We start from the raw sequence: 17,171 nt of genomic DNA, 5'->3' as shown, positions 1-17,171 counted from the left end.
TTATGTGCAGAATGCTGGGACCGCGATGGGATCTAATTTGGCGCCTGTTTACGCCAATATTTTTATGACGCAATATGAAAACGAGAACATTTATCCTAGGTATGGTCCCAGCATTCTGCACTATTATAGGTTTATTGATGATGTATTCATTATTTGGGGTAATACCCGTGATAGCTTTGTGCAGATGGTAGCGGAATTGAATGGGCTGGACAGCCCGATCCGCTTCACACACAACATTCAGACAGACCAAATAGAATTTTTAGATGTATGTGTATTTAAAAAGGAGGGTTCATTGGGAACCACCCTATATCGAAAGAAGACTGACAGGAACACTTTCTTATACTCCACTAGTCACCACCCCAGGGCACTAAAAAATGGACTACCCATTTCACAGTTTCTTCGCGTAATGCGCAATAATTCAGAAGAATGGTTAAGAGAACAACAACTTGTTGAAATGGCGTCCAGATTTGATGAGAGAGGCTATGGTAAGTCTCTGGTGAAGAAGGCTTTGAAAAGGGCTAGATACATTTTTTCCCATGAGGACAGTAAACCCAAAACACGGAAGAATGAGAGAATGGTCATTACCACACAGTATGATGTGAAAGCCCCGTCATTTGCAAGCTCGGTGAGAAAACATTGGCCAATTATTGCCACAGATACTACATTCAAGAATACAATAAAGAGGCCACTAATATCATTTGCACGTGGCCCGAATCTGAAGCAGCTTTTGATGCAACCTATGAAGAATTTTGATAAATCTAAGACCAATTGGCTAAGGCCCAATAGACTTGGTTGTTTTCGTTGCCTAGGATGTACAACTTGCAATAGTATGCTCACTGGCAAAGCGTTTTCTCATCCTCACACTGGCCAGAAGATTGCTATTAAACATCATGTCACGTGTACCTCAGACCATGTGATCTATATCTTGATGTGTCCTTGCGGACTCTATTATGTTGGGAAGACCATCACCACGTTTAGGGAAAGAATGGCAAATCACAGACTCTCGATTCGACAAGCATTTATCAACAAACAAAGTGATAAGCCGGTGGCTCGGCATTTTTTGACCAATGGTCACCAACTGGCAACACTTAAATGTATGATCATAGATCATGTTCCGAAATTGACGAGGGGTGGTGACCGCGGTAGGAAACTTCTTCAAAGTGAATCCAGATGGATATATAAACTTGGCACCAAGGTGCCTAGGGGTCTGAATGAGAATATCAATATGAAGTGTTTTTTATAAAAACAAATTGTTTATATATTGATTAATTGATATCTGGCATATATTCTCATATTTGTTTGCCTGAGTCTGTCTTGATATATGGTGGTTAGTAATATAGCTCTCCAGGATGTGGGTTTAGTGTTTTTAAAAAAAAAAGTTTTTCTAATATGGCTTTAACAATGTTTTTGTATAGGTAACTGTGTGAACTGAAATATAATTGTTTGTCAAGCATGCGGTGGGTAACTGGTGATGAACAGTGATAGTGTGACCCTCTGTGCATGGACACCGTTCCGTTCATCAAACAATTCAGTGCATTTATGATTGGCATAGTAAGCCCATGATGACCCCAAAGCTGCTGTGAACCATGTCTGCGCTGCATGAGATTTTCCTGCATGATCCTATAAGTATGCTTTAGCACAGTTGATAGTCTGCTGGAGAGCATACAAGCATTCTTATTTTCAACATAGTCTAAGACATCCAGTTGATGACATGTAATGCGGGGCAGTGATGCGCAGGTTAAAACCTGATGCTCACGGCGCCCCGTTGTCATGGAGATAACTGAGCTTTAGTTCCTGTCATGTGTGCACCCAGCGCACGTCACCGGAAGTGACGTAGCGTGTATTGAGGCGCACGATCAGGAAGTGATAAGTCAAGTGAACCGCAAATGGGTCATGTGATATGGAAGGTGATGGTTGCATAGCGGCGCATGCGCAGAGTGGTGACACGCACGCTGGGAGATGTGGAACGGACAGCCAACGCACCTGTAAGTATTTGATAATAATTAAATGTATTTAAGTTGGATGGTGAGGCTTTTCATGCACAGATGGCTCTACACTAAACACAGTGACAGTGACATGATGTGATGGTCTTGAACGGTCATTTAGTGACCGAGGTCGACGGACAGCTAAGTCATCTTATCTTGTGTTTTGCTTGTGAGATACACTACTATGGAAATATCAAGTAGGCATCGATGATGCCACATTTTCTGGAACTGTTTTTTTGATTTTTATGCCTGAGCCACCGTGATTTATTGTTCATTCACCGCTATGCCCAAATGTGGGTGATAATAAAAAGCTTAAATGTATGAGTGACTGAGTGCCCTTTTCTTAAATATTTTTTATATATATATATATATATATATATATATATATACACATACACACACATACACACACACACACATATATATATATATATATATACACACATACACACACACATACATATATATATATATATATATATATAAAGACCAAAGATGTTCGGCACTCCACTTAACTGTGAATCACAGCTTGCTCCGGTGCCCGGCCCAGAAACACTGTATATGCAAGCAAGCCAGCAGGACGGCACTCACGGAGACTGGATACAATGAACAAACTGACAGCCGAAGCTGGTGTATAATGACAACATGAGAAACGTTTTTTTTTAGATTTTTGTACATTTATTAAAAATAAAAAACTAAGAAATCACATGTACATAAGTATTCACAGCCTTTGCTCAATACTTTGTTGATGCACCTTTGGCAGCAATTACAGCCTCAAGTCTTTTTTAATATGATGCCACAAGCTTGGCACACCTGTCTTTGGACAGTTTCGCCCATTCCTCTTTACAGCACCTCTCAAGCTGCATCAGGTTGGATGGGATGCGTCGGTGCACAGCCATTTTCAGAACTCTCCAGAGATGTTCAATCGGATTCAAGTCTGGGCTCTGGCTGGGCTACTCAAGGACATTCACAGAGTTGTCCTGTAGCCACTCCTTTGATATCTTGGCTGTGTGCTTAGGGTCATTGTCCTGCTGAAAGATGAACCGTCGCCCCAGTCTGAGGTCAAGAGCGCTCTGGAGCAGGTTTTTACCCAGGGGGTCTCTCTATATTGCTGCATTCATCTTTTCCTCTGTCCTGACTAGTCTCCCAGTTCCTGCCGCTGAAAAACATCCCCACAGCATGATTCTTCCACCACCATGCTTCACTGTAGGGATGGTATTGGCCTGGTGATGAGCGGTGCCTGGTTTCTTCCAAACATGACGCCTGGCATTCACACCAAAGAGTTCAATCCTTGTCTCATGAGGCCAGAAAATTTTGTTTCTCATGGTCTGAGGGTCCTTCAGGTGCATTTTGGCAAACTCGAAGTGGGCTGCCATGTGCCTTTTACTAAGGAGTGGCTTCCGTCTGGCCACTCTAACATATGATTGGTGGATTGCTGCAGAGATGGTTGTCCTTCTGGAAGGTTCTCCTCTCTCAGTAGTGGAATGCTGTAGCTCTGACAGAGTGACCATTGGGTTTTTGGTCACCTCCCTGACTAGGGCCCTTCTCCCCCGGATCGCTCAGTTTAGACGGCTGGACAGCTCTAGGAAGAGTCCTGGTGGTTCCGAACTCCTTGCATTTATGGATGATGGAGGCTACTATGTTCATTGGGACCTTCAAAGCAGCAAATATTTTTCTGTACCCTTCCCCAGAGTTGTACCTTAAGACAATCCTGTTTCGGAGGTCTACAGACCATTCCTTTGACTTCATGCTTGGTTTGTGCTCAGACATGCACTGTCAAGTGAGGGACCTTATATAGACAGGTGTGTGCCTTTCCAAATCATGTTCAATCAACTGAATTTACTACCAATTAAACTGTAGGAACATCTCAAGGATGATCAGTGGAAACAGGATGCACCTGAGCTCAATTTTGAGCTTCATGGTAAAGGCTGTGAATACTTATGAACATGTGATTTCTCATTTTATTTTTTTTAATAAATTTGCAAAAATCTAAAAAAAAAATGTTTTTCATGTTGTCATTATGGGGTATTGTGTGTAGAATTTTTTACGGAAAAAATTAATTTATTCCATTTTGGAATAAGGCTGTAACATAACAAAATGTGGAAAAAGTGAAGCACTGTGAATACTTTCCGGAAGCACTGTATATATATTAGAGATGGGCAGGTTCGGTTTTACTCGGATTTACCCGAATCTTCTTATTGGCTCTCGGATGTCACGTGTTTTGGTTAGCCAATAATAAAAATCCAGAAAATCAGAAATTGCTTTATTTCTGGGTTAAGAACTAAGTAAATCCGATGCACTTCTGGTTCAGCGTGCGTCCCACTGCGGGGAATGGTGGAGCGCACATGATGCTACTTCCGTATTTCCGGATTGCGCCTTGGTGTCCACATGGAAACGTTATTGCTGATGGTATGCGTTCCACATATTAGGAGGTGGAGCGCATGCAGGAAGTAAGTTCTTATACACCTGTTAAATATATATAGAGGACAATTAAGGCTTATTTTACAGCCCAACTAATGATCCTTGGGACCGGATTATAATTTGAATAGATTGACACTGAACCTGCTCCCTAAAATGAAAAAATTTCTTAAATATGTTCATTTTTCATTTAGAAACGATTTGATTAGAATTCTAACTACAGGAAGTGAGGTTAAATAAATATCAGACCCAGGTTAAAAAATTTGATATTCTGAACCTGTTTGCTGCATGTGCCTTTACATGTGCTTCTCCGGATAGCTGTAGTAAATATATTCTTTATATTGGATGCTTGGTCTGAAATCTTATGGATTGCACTTTTTAGAGATTATATTATTTTAGTATGTTTACTAGTATACACATTTAGTGGATTTTGTTAATACAGTATGCAATCTTTTTTAGTTTATGTATAATTGGACTCATAGCACTCTGACTATTATAATGTGAAACATTGTTAATCACTAGTTTGTAAGATTATAATGCTTAGCCACATTTGATGGTATATGAAAATGGTAATTTAAATAGATATATTGTATTTCACATTGTAAGTTAATGCACTGGTAAAATACTTAAGAACAGATTATTTGTATATATGGTGAATGATCTACAATAAGAGGAAATATTGTTGAATACTTTTTAGTATTTTATCCAGAGAGAATATCTGTGACTTCACAAATTGCAATCAGGCTCAGTATAAAGAGTCTAACATTCGTAGAGAAGATTTCCATAAAAATTTTCGTGCTTGGTATGTATAAACTATTGAAAGGACACCGTATCTGATAGCTCACAGTTAAAAACATGTCTAACTATTAATTTTAATAATATCTATAGGTTCCATTGTCCTGTAATTATCTCGGGTGGACCTTTTTTTTTTTTTTACAGAAATACTGCATTATGTATATGGAATGTTGACGTCCTCATTCAGGAAGGATGTTTTCTTTGGTATGTATTCCTCCCTTTTGTTAGAAAAACTCTCTCAGGCTAAGAAGTCCTAATTATTATGTGTATCTGATCACCCGTTTTACTTTTCTAGTGATACCATATATGAACCCCTGAAGAAGTCATTATAACGAAACGCGTTGGTTTAAATCAGCTACGGTTTCTTGTTCAGTTCGCCATTACACCCTTTTGAGCTCACAGCTGTGAAGGTAAGGGTGATTCTTCCATCTGTTGAAACTGACAACAAATCTTTTGGTTGTATCTCGATGTATTCTTTTACATTGTTCATGAGAACGTAAGGCATTTTATTATGTACCTTTTAATAAAAGTCTTTGGTATCATGTTTAATTAGGCCTTTGGCCATCTTTTCGGGTGTATCTTTGGTGTGAGGGTATATTTGCAGGTGACATCATATGTAAAAAAAAACACAACTTGGAGAATTATCTACTGAACTCATATGAAAATCAGAAAGACTGAATTCAAGCATGTTATAAGGCTATACTAAGCGCAATTGGTTTTAGCTTGTTACATATATATACTGTATATATATATATATTATATATATGTGTGTGCGTGTGGTATATGTGACGGCTATGGATCTGCAGTGGCGCATTGCTGTGTTGAAATAGTCTGCTCCCATCTGGATACTGTCATCAACATCTTTACCAGTCAAATGGAGTACACTTAATAAAGGAGGGCCTTTGTATTTTTGTGGGAAGCTTGTTTTGAAATATCAGTTAGTTAGCTTGAGTTGGTGTATAGTGGAGGTGTGGCGGATCTGTATCCAGAGCCTTGCTGTGGCGGAAAAGTACGACTAATCATCAGCCCAGATGCAGTTAGCTTGTGAGATACTCTCTCCTTCATGGATATTGTTTGTGAAGTCTGGATCAGCAGATGGGAGCAGCATTCCACTTTTACAGGTTGAACATTTAAGGTGGAACGGTGAGTTGGATACCCTAGTTTTGGTTTTTAGGAACCCATTGGGGGTCAATGGGGTAAATTTACTAAGATGGGAGTTCTATTTAAGATGGGATGTTTCCCATGGCAACCAATCAGATTTTACTTCTCATTTATCTAGTACCTTCTAGAAGATAATACCTGGAATCTGATTGGTTGCTATGGGCAACATCCCATCTTAAATAGAACTTCCATCTTAGTAAATTTACCCCAATGTCTGCAATGCAATTGCTGTTGTTGGATTACCTCTGTGTACTGTGGTTTCTTTCTACATTCCAAAAACATGCTGAAAGGTGAATTTGATTCTGACAAAAAAATAAACCCTACTATATATGTGTATGTACATATGGTAGGGAATATAGATTGAAAGATCCACTGGAGCAGGAGCTGATGTGAATGGCTGAATACTGTATACTCTATAAAAGCACTGTGGAATATGTGTACTATATAAATAACTGTTAATAAACATATAAATAAAGCACTACCAGCTGCACATAAACATTCAGAAACATATCCTAGATTTAAAATGTAAGAACTACTGTACTGTATGTATTCTTCCCATAGCAGACAGAAGCAATAATGCTTTAATTTGTCTCCTGTGCCTTAATGACTTACTGCTTATAGTTTAACAGCCAGTTCTGTTGACTTACCACATGAAGTATTGATTGCATCTCTCAGTTCTGCGTATTTCCATTTGCTTAAGTCATGCTTTTTGATGCTGGCAGCAGATTTTGTAGCTTGAACTTGCACCCCCCTGCAATAGTAGCACACAGGGAAATTATTTATAGAACATTTAAAACTGAAATAATGGGGAAGAATTCCAGGCTGCTGAGAACAATTCTGTCAGACAGAAGGTAAATAAAAATACAACTCATCTTTGGCCAAATAAATATTTTGTTTAAAAATGTAGAAGTACTGTAGTAAAGTCCATGATGTTTTATCTGCAAAGAAAGCAGTCACTGCACAAGTACTGTACCGTATTTCACACAACAGTTACTAAGAGTGGGTACACACTAGTAGATATATCTGCAGATCAATTGATTTGCAGATATATCTATGTACGGATCGGGCAGTGTGCTGTGCATACACACTGCCCGATCCGTCGGGGGACTGACGTCATGAACTGGGCGGGCGGGCGCTCGCGCCCGCCCAGTTCACCTGTCAATCACCGCCGGCCGCCGCAGCATGTGTACGGGCGGTTGGATGACCGCCCCGTACACACACAGCGACGGGCCAATATATCGTTAGATATATTGGCTGTCGGCTGTGCTGCGCGGCCGACGCGATACGTCTGTGAACGACGGAGTTCACAGACGTATCGCCCGTACACACTGGCCGACGGTCCCGCGATGTATCGGCCGTTCAAGAGAACGGCCGATACATCGACCAGTGTGTACGGGCCTTAAGTGTCTGATGCATCACAATTGGGTAATAGCTGTAACTGCAATTACAAATAATTTGATAACCGTAGTCATGTGAAGTCATGTGACATATCATGGCTTAAGGCCCATACAGACTAGACGAGAAAGTAAAAGAAGGGCCAATCTGAGAGAGATCTTTTACAATTTCATCCAGTGTGTACACTCAATGTCGTTAACGATGCACGCTCCCATGCATCATTAACTACCCCCTCCCTCGTATGAACATGTACAGACGAGGGAGGTCCTAGTTAACGACAGCCATGCTGCAGATGCAGCATGGCCGTCACACCCCCACCCCCTCTCCCGCCATCGCTCCCTTAATCGATGGCAATGGCAAGTGTGTATGTACTTGCCAATGCCAGCACCCGGCCGGGTCCCGCCCGCCGCCAATATCGGCATTGGCAGGGACTCATTTAGTGTGTTTGGGCCTTTACTTATATAAGAAATCTAGGATTCTTGAAAATTATCAGTAAAATATACCACACTTTGCAATTACATAAGCTACTTCTTCTGAGACATGAATTGTTTTCAAACTATGGAAACGTTTTCAGCTTAAAAGAAGAAAAACCGAAAGACATGGTAGTACATTTATTGCAAGACTATCTGGAACAACAGCATGCAATAAAACCGCTGTTCATGGCAACTATCCGAACAACCATTCGTTTAATGTACGTACTGTATACCGATCCAAGATCAACTTCATTTATTAAGTAATTTCCCAAGGCTTTATACGTGAAGTGTTAGTTTTCACACTGCAAACCATCTTTTTCACAGTTTGGGCGGTATCCTATTAGCCGTGGTAAATTACTGTGGCTAAAGTTCTTGCTGGGGGCTATCCTATTAGCCCCAATAAGCCGCAAATCGCGCCTGCTTAACTGCCTCGGGCATGCAAAACCACAGGGCTGTTAAACATCATGAAAAACAGAGTTTTTTCGCACCAAATAGGATACTTCCCTTTATATTTAAACGGGTAAATTCTCAAGTGACAATGATAATACAATAGTCCTCTAATAACATTTCATGGTATATAACCACATCTGGCTTTTGGAAACATCCTTGAATAAGAGTAATGTTTCTACAATTCATGGATACACAAGAAAATACACATGGTGGACAGAATGGAAACATCAATACAAAATCCAGCCCACTTCCACATTAGGATCACTGCCATAATTTTTAAATTTAAGGCAAAAATGAAAATAATCAAGCAGTCATTTTTGGGATAAAGAAAGCATTAAGTACAAGTGAGGAGATATTGGGACTGACAATTTTGTGTGTCATCTTATAGATTTTAATATTTTTATTACAGACGTCAAGCTGCACCTAGAAACGCACTTTCCTGCACGAGGTAGAACATCCATCATCTCTAAAGGAAAGTTCGAGATTTACTTTCCGGCACCAATGAACATCAATCAAGTCCGGTTAAAAATCTGTACTGCTTTCAAAATGTATTCTCCACGCTCAGTGGCTCATTTAACCCCTTGAGCGCTAAGGACATGTGGGACTCATCCTCTGCACTTACTTCCTAAGTACGAAGAATGAGTGCCACTCATCCTCGGCACTTCAGGAGTTCAATTAGCACAACAACAAAAAAGCTCAAACAACTTGCATAATAAGTTTCCCCCACTGCCAGTTGGAGACAAGGAGGTAGTGGGTCTTGATAATGTCATTGCATCAGTACAGTTTATACAAGATTGGCCAGTCAGAGCAGTTTACTCACAATTTAGCCAATCAGATGCAAACACTAATTGCCTCATCTCAAACAAACCCCCTTACAGCTATTTGCATTGGCTCTTGGCTAGTATTGCCTAATCTCAGACACATTTCCTTTCAGCTGTTTGTATTGCCTCTTGGCTAGCAGCAGGTTGTTCATCACCTAACAGAATTTTTCTCCCTATTGGAATATTTCAGGATGGAAGTAAAACAAATATAGAAATGAAGGTTTTGGACAATCTTTACTTTTAATAAATTGCTGAGATAAAGATTACGTGCAGAGCATATCTTGCACTTTGCATGTGCCGAAACTGGGGCATGAGTAATGTAATGTCATACACATTTCAATTGCCTCTACACTTACAATTTAATAGGTGTAATCGAGTTGTAACACGTTGTAAGATCACAAAACGTGTGTCAAAACAACTGCAGGCTATGCAGAGTTGGGCATAGGTGAAAATAGGTCTGTTTCCAGGTGCATCTTCCTCACCTAGTATAGGATTAGTGCATCTTCCTCACCTAGTATAGGATTAGTGCATCTTCCTCACCTAGTATAGGATTACTGCATCTTCCTCACCTAGTATAGGATTAGTGCATCTTCCTCACCTAGTATAGGATTAGTGCATCTTCCTCACCTAGTATAGGATTAGTGCATCTTCCTCACCTAGTATAGGATTAGTGCAACTGCGCACTGATGATGGAGATTTGTAACAAACCAAGAGTAAATATCAAGGGTTTTAACAAGGTACAGGAGGGAAACATTCTTCAAAGGAACACAAGTACATGCACTTAAACTGTAGGGAGGTAGGTCCAGGGGAAGTTTAGGTAAATATTACTTTATAGAAAGGGTAGTGGACAAGTGGAGCAGTCACCCATCAGCGGTGGTAGAGGCTAATACAGTACAGCAATTTAAGCATGCTTGCTATAGATTTAAGGGATGCCGGTCATTAGGTCAACATGAGTTAGGTCGACATACATTGGGTCGACCATGTTTGGTCGACATGCATTAGGTCGTCACGATCACTAGGTCTACATGGAAAAAGGTCGGCATGAGTTTTTCACAATTTCTTTCATTTTTTGACCTTTTTCATACTCAACGATCCACATGGACTACAATTAGAACGGTAGCCATGCGAGGGGACACGGTGCACTAATTGGGGTTCCCCGTCACTTTTTGAAGAAAACGACACCAAAAAAACCCTAAAAAAAAACCCTCATGTCGACCTAATGACCATGTCAACCTAGTGATCATGTCGACCTAATGCATGCCGACCAAACGTGGTCGACACAATGTATGTCGACCTAATGAACCACACCCAGATTTAAGATTATCCTTACGTAGAACTATGGGGTCTATTTGCTAATCCTTGGAGAGCGATAACATTGAGAGAGATAAAATACCAGTCAATCAGCTCCTAACTGCCATGTTACAGGCTGTGTTTGCAAAATGGCAGTTAGGAGCCGATTGTTGATATTTTATCTCTGTCCACTTTATCTCTCTCCAAGGCTTAAAAAATAGGACCCTTATGGAAACAAACAGGGTTACCAAAACATGTTACCATAAGGTTAAAAAAGGGGCAGACTGGATGAGCCAAGTGGTTTCTGACGTTAATTTCTAGATTTCTTACAAACTACTGAAAGCTGCACTAAATTCTGTATACAGGGTAACTATAACCCTTTTTTCATGAATGCAGTTAGGGAGCAACACATGCCCAATTACCATCTAACTCTGCATCAGGCATTGTTACAGCATCTTTATTTACGATCGCTTGTAGATCAATATCTTCTGCCTGTGCATAATGAAGTTGGTACCATATTAGGGCCATGGTTATGTCACAGTGGGTGTGACAATACCTGCAGGGTATGGCATTGGCTAACCCATCTGAAGCACTAATCACCACTAATCTCTTCTTCAAAAATTCCCTTGAAAAGCACAAGTCTCTTATGTGAGCTGCACCTTCTCCCTAGAATAATCCCCCTACATGGGTAGCCAAAAAGTTCCATCAAATCATGACTGCTGAGACAGTTGGGAGGCATTGTATGATAAAATACTATTAATAAATTAAAGTGACACAAAAGGCAAGGAACGTTAATGTGAACTCCTTTATGAATCGTCTCTGTGAAACCCAGGGGCATTGACAGCCATGCTGGGATCAGGTACTGGGGAGGGGGCGTGGTCAATGCAGGGATGTGTGGCCAACCCCCTCCCCACATCACGCAGGGACAGAGAGAACAGTGCTTCTGCAGCTGCCTCTCTCTCTCAGTGCAGTGCTGGGTCCTCTTTCTCTCTACATCCACGTGGCTGCATGCTGTCTACAAATGGGAAGGAGGGGGCAGGACCCCCCAGACCCCTCTAACAGGCCCAGGTAAAGAGTACCTGCTTCCCCCTCCTCTCTCAGCACCACTGGTGAAACCCACTGAAATACATATTTCAGTCATAGAAACATCTTTCTATGACTGAAATATGTCTTCACATAAAGGGCCCTAAACATAAAGGGCTCTAAACAGCTATTTATTTTATACTCAGAGGCAGAACTCTGGGAGGCAATGAAGTCAGCTGCCGCCGGGCTCCTGCTCTGAAGGGGGCTTTTCTCCTCCCATTCTGTGACACCATTGAAGTTAATTGATGGCTGCCGCTATCTTTTCACTATATGAAGTTACTTCTCTGACAATTAAACATAACTTCATATAATTACAATTCTCATGCTTCCTGTACTGGAGCAAATAGCTCCATCAGTAAAGTATCTGCCGTCAGTGGGTTCTAATCCTGGGTATGACTGCTAAGAAATGTGTGATTTAAAATAAAAGACAATGAAATGTATATATACAGTATATAAAAAAAAATTCAGAACACTCCATACACACACACACACACACACACACACACACACACACACACACACATATATGCACATATACATATATTTATCTAAATGTAAGGGGGGGGGGGGGGGGGCAACTGGTATAAACTTGCCTCCGGGCGACTGTGACGAACTTACACCACTGTTTATACTACAGGCCATCTGCCATTCCTTTATAGCAGGGGTGGGGAACGTCCGGCCTGTGGGCCATATAATGCCCATAAAGCCACTTGATCTGGCCCGGCCAGGCTCACCTAATCGAGGGAGATGCTGGGCGCCCGCTGACTGTGTTACCAGAGGGCGCCAGCTCTTTCCCCTCAGCAGCCGCCGGAGGCAGGAGCACAGTCCTGAGCTCCGTCTTCCGGCTCTGACAGTGTGCGGCTGTGCGTTATGGGAGAGAGGTCATGATGTCTCTCCCATGGTTCTGAGGAGCGGGCGCCAGGTGGAGTGCAGTGGTCCGGAAGCAGGAGCGAGAGGGGCATATCTAATGGGGCATAACATGTGACTGAGGGCATATCTAATGGACCAAAATAAGCGACTGTCGGCATATCTAATGGGGAATAACAAGTGACCGGAGGCATGTCTAATGGGGCATAACAAGTGACTGAGGGCATATCTACTGGGGCATAACAACTGACTGGGGGCATATCTACTGGCGCATATCTACTGGGGGCATTACAACTGGCTGGGGGCATATCTAATGACTGGGGGCACGCTAATTTTTACGTTGATAATTTTCGTATGGCCACCGAAGGATTTTATAAATATCCAAATGGCCCTTGATAGAAAAAAAGGTTCCCCAACCCTGCTTTACAGGCTTTAAATTATGTATTTACATTTACTAATGGGATTATCTGGCTATTGCTCTGCCAGCATTTCTATAATTATAATGTATTGTTCAAGATAAATACACTATTGCAATTCAATATGCTTATTAAAAATAATGCACAACAAATTGAACACAATGATGAGTTAAAAGCATTCAGGGAATATAGTTATCTCACAGGGCTTGCGCTTGAAACGGTTATTTCATGTCAATGTCATGCCCTGTCTTGAGCAGGACACACAAACAATCCCTGCTAAACACTACCTAATGAGCACTATAAACTCTGTTATATTATTATTAACACAAACAAGTTGTCTGTTTTGTACAGTATGGCATCTAAATTGAGAATACAGATTACTAAATCAGTATGCGTACTAGGAAGTTATAAGGGGAAAAAGGATTGCAGAGAAACTCATTCATATACTCAATTATTTAGGCTGTGTACAAAGTATTTGCTAGTTATGGTATTTTAACGTTTCAAACTAGAATCAATGGATTTTTATATTTTATGCACTTTTAGGCCTCGTAAACATGGGCATTTACTGTAAATCAAGTACTCAACACATGTCAACAAAGCCTAGTGCTCTTTAATGGTATGGATGAAGAAATATATGAGCGAATGGTCGCGCAAGCGATTGCTTTACTACAATTTCAACATTTTCTGCAACGTTCATCATCACCATATACACTCAGGAAAATATAACAGATCTACCGACGTGCTCATTAAATACACTGTAAACTATGCCGCATGGAAGCGTTAAGAACAAATCTTGGACACTGTATTAAAGGAAAGGGCAAAAGCACAATGTTTTTTTTTTTATCCTGTTCAACGTCTGTATTAGGCAAAAGAGACACAGAAAAACAAAATATGGCTTTAGTTCAAAGAAAATGGCCAGGTTAGAGCTCAATCCTTTATTCCACTGTAGAACAATAAAAACCCCATAAACATGAATATACTTTTACTACTTTCCTGAAAAATTAAAACCATTAGAAATTAATTATGAAATTAGAAGTATAATGGAATGGACAACAGCTTGGAAAAAAATTATAGAAAATATAATCAAAACAGAATCATTAGGTTTAAATTCGGAACAGATTAAGGTAAAAATAAATATCTCATTGAAAAGTGATTAAATGTGCGCATAGATTTTGTTTTCTTATTAGATGTAATTGACTAATGAGTTTTATTTAGAATTGTGTACTAAACAGAAAAAAGTGATTTTCTCACCAACCTAGACAAAATGTCTGTCATTTCTTTGGCCATTTCATCCCTACAGAAAAGGTTAATGAAAAAAACAAAACACAGGTTGATGTATGAATGGGACATCATCAAAGCAGTAGGAAAAAAAATCAGCATTAAACAGAAAGCATATGTGGTCTGGTAATATTTTCAAAGGTGCGGGTTTTTTAGAAGTGGAGCTGTTGTTCAGCAACCAATCAGATTCTAATTATCATTTATGTAGCACCTTCTAGAAGATAATAGCTGGAATCTGATTGGTTGCTATGGGCAATATCTCCACTTTAGTAAACCCGCAGTTTAGTAAATATACACCTATATCAGTGATTCCCAACCGCTGTGCCGCAGCACACAAGTGAGCCGCCAGTGGTTCTTAGATGTGCCGCACAGCTGCCAGAAATGTCCACTGTCTGGCCGCTGCAGTTATCACGAAACTAACAGGATCAGGCAGCACTGGGCACTTCTGCGGCATAGCCCATGACCTATGCGGATGCGGGGTGACCCACACTATGTTGCCTTCCTGTCCGCTCGCTCACCAAGTGCTGCTCCCTGCCCATCACTGCTCCGTGCTGTTGACACTCCAGCTGCATGAACTCCTGCTGCTGAGGCAGGTAGAAGGAATCTGAACTTCGCATTTTCTGACTCACTGGTAGGAGCAAGTATCTTTTTAATAAACTTAATTGCTGTGGGGGCCAATGTGTGGAATTACGATGGGGTGGGGGGCAATGTGAGGAATTACTGTTAGGGGCCAATGTGTGGTGGGATTACTATGGGGGGCAACATGTGGTGGCATTACTATGGGGGGGGGCAATGTGTGGAATTACCGTGGTGGACAGTGTGTTTAATTGCCGTGGGGGCCAGTGCATTTGTTTAATTACTGTAGGGGCCAATGTGTGTGTTTTTCCCCTTGAGGTCCAATATATGATTGTTTTATTCCCAGTGGTGTGGGTGTTTTCTTTCTGTGTTGTACTAATGGTTTACCTTGGAAAATGTAAAATCTTGTTCGGTGTGCCACAAATTGAAAAAGGTTGAAAATCACTGTCCTATATGCATTCAGAGAAGGCAGGGACAAAAACTTTAGCTACTGATAATGCCTGTGGCTTTCCAGATGTTCTTGCACTGTAGCATTCTGTGTTAGTGAGTGGCTAGAAGAGAATGCTTGGGGTTGTAGGGCAACTACTTACTATGGCTATTAGCCATTGCTGTGTGTTTGGAAGGGCAATTCCTAAAATAGTCTCTTCTCTTGTCAGTTCATCTATCCAGAGTCCTCAACTCTTGCTAAACCTATGGATTGCATAGACAGTGTAATTTTGGAGGATCAGGGAAGATATGTAAAATTAAGTAATTGGTAGTCTTATCAGGGAATTTGCAATAAGTTTCACCTCACCTCAGGGAGCAAAGTAGTTTCTGTTATATTACTGTATATATATATATATATGTACCATGAAACTACGTTTCGTTTTTCTGATATATTATCCATATATTCTGAATATAAATTTATAATATGTACAGTACAATGAAGAAAAAAATTGTAAGGAATGTAATAAACAGTAGTTTAATACAGACTTGTTTATGAGAAGTATACACTGTCAACCAGTGTCTGAGTGGGGCATGAAGGAGACCTCGTGGTTACGGCCTATGTTTAGGGCTGTGGCCAGTCTCCAGAAGGGGTGTGGCCAGCCACCATATTGGTTTGCCTAACTATCTGAAAGTGCATGGGCTGGGCCCCTTGATAAATATATACAGTAAATACTGCCAGTGCATGCATGATAATGTACTAGATTAATAACAGCAATGCACTATAGAAAATACACAGTAGTCCTGTGTTGTTTAAGATATTGAGTATAATGTATAAATGAAGTGCACCTGACACCTAGAGGAGCATCAGGGTTTCCCCCTGTGCCCATGTGGGCCAGTCCAACCCTGCTGTCAATGTAGATTTCCTCCAGTTTGGTAAATATGGGCAGGCTTTTACAAACACAAGGACTGAGGATGCTGTACACATAATAATGTATTACTTCATTTTAAGTATTTAAGCAGAGCGAAGTGCTTGCAGAGACACTTTCAGCATTCTGTCTAGTGATCAAAGCTTATCATTACATTCATTCAGTGCTTGATTGGCTCTTGTGATAAATAAGCCATTTGCAGATCAAGAGGCTTGTACGGTACGTTGGTTTGAGGTCATTTTCACGCAAGTAAAAAGTGTCATCACTTCTTTCTCTATATGCTGAATTATTTTCAGTACTGTTTATCTCTAACCCAAGATGTTCACATTTTATATATCCATTAAAAAAATAAAGTTTACAAAATACAATATATTCTAAAATGTAATCCTCATAATATATCCCCAAATCTATTTTCTGCACAACAATAATTTAAAATATGATCATTCCATTACATTGTCACCTTCCCTTATAATTTCATAATGCCACTATTAAGATTTCAGTAGAAAAGCACTCTGGATATCATTTTAAAAGGGTTATACAAATATGAATGTCACTTTAGCAGATAAACTTAGTTATGTAATTAATCCAACATAATCAACGTTTTTATAACTATATTTGCACACATGAGTACACGACATAGGGAGTAAGAAGAATACATTTTGGTCTTTTAAATATAAACAATCCACATGGAAGACATACATTGTCAATTTGGTCTTTTCTCCACCAGCTCTGGAAACAAAAAAAACAGGCAAGAAAGTAAATAAGCTATATATATATATATATATATATATATATATATACACACACACAC

The 17,171-nt window shown here is 40.3% G+C and overlaps 1 protein-coding gene across 9 annotated transcripts in view; it reads right to left on the bottom strand.

The window, feature by feature from the left end:
* The window catches only part of MYO6 (myosin VI), a 449,562-nt gene that overhangs the window by 24,192 nt on the left and 408,199 nt on the right, over positions 1-17,171 (bottom strand). For 6 of the 9 annotated variants that reach the window (XM_063916839.1, XM_063916841.1, XM_063916842.1 and 3 more), the window contains 3 exons: positions 17,060-17,089; positions 14,410-14,448; positions 7,007-7,110 (listed from right to left, as the gene is read on the bottom strand). In XM_063916839.1, coding sequence (XP_063772909.1) covers positions 7,007-7,110; positions 14,410-14,448; positions 17,060-17,089 — 173 coding nt within the window. The remainder of the gene's footprint in view (positions 1-7,006; positions 7,111-14,409; positions 14,449-17,059; positions 17,090-17,171) is intronic. The other 3 variants (XM_063916845.1, XM_063916846.1, XM_063916844.1) reach the window with 2 other exon arrangements.

This window comes from Pseudophryne corroboree, chromosome 4 (genome assembly GCF_028390025.1).
Source record: "Pseudophryne corroboree isolate aPseCor3 chromosome 4, aPseCor3.hap2, whole genome shotgun sequence".
Lineage (NCBI taxonomy): Eukaryota > Metazoa > Chordata > Amphibia > Anura > Myobatrachidae > Pseudophryne > Pseudophryne corroboree.
Note: the sequence above shows the minus strand (reverse complement) of the source record. Positions and strands in the feature narration are given on the sequence as shown.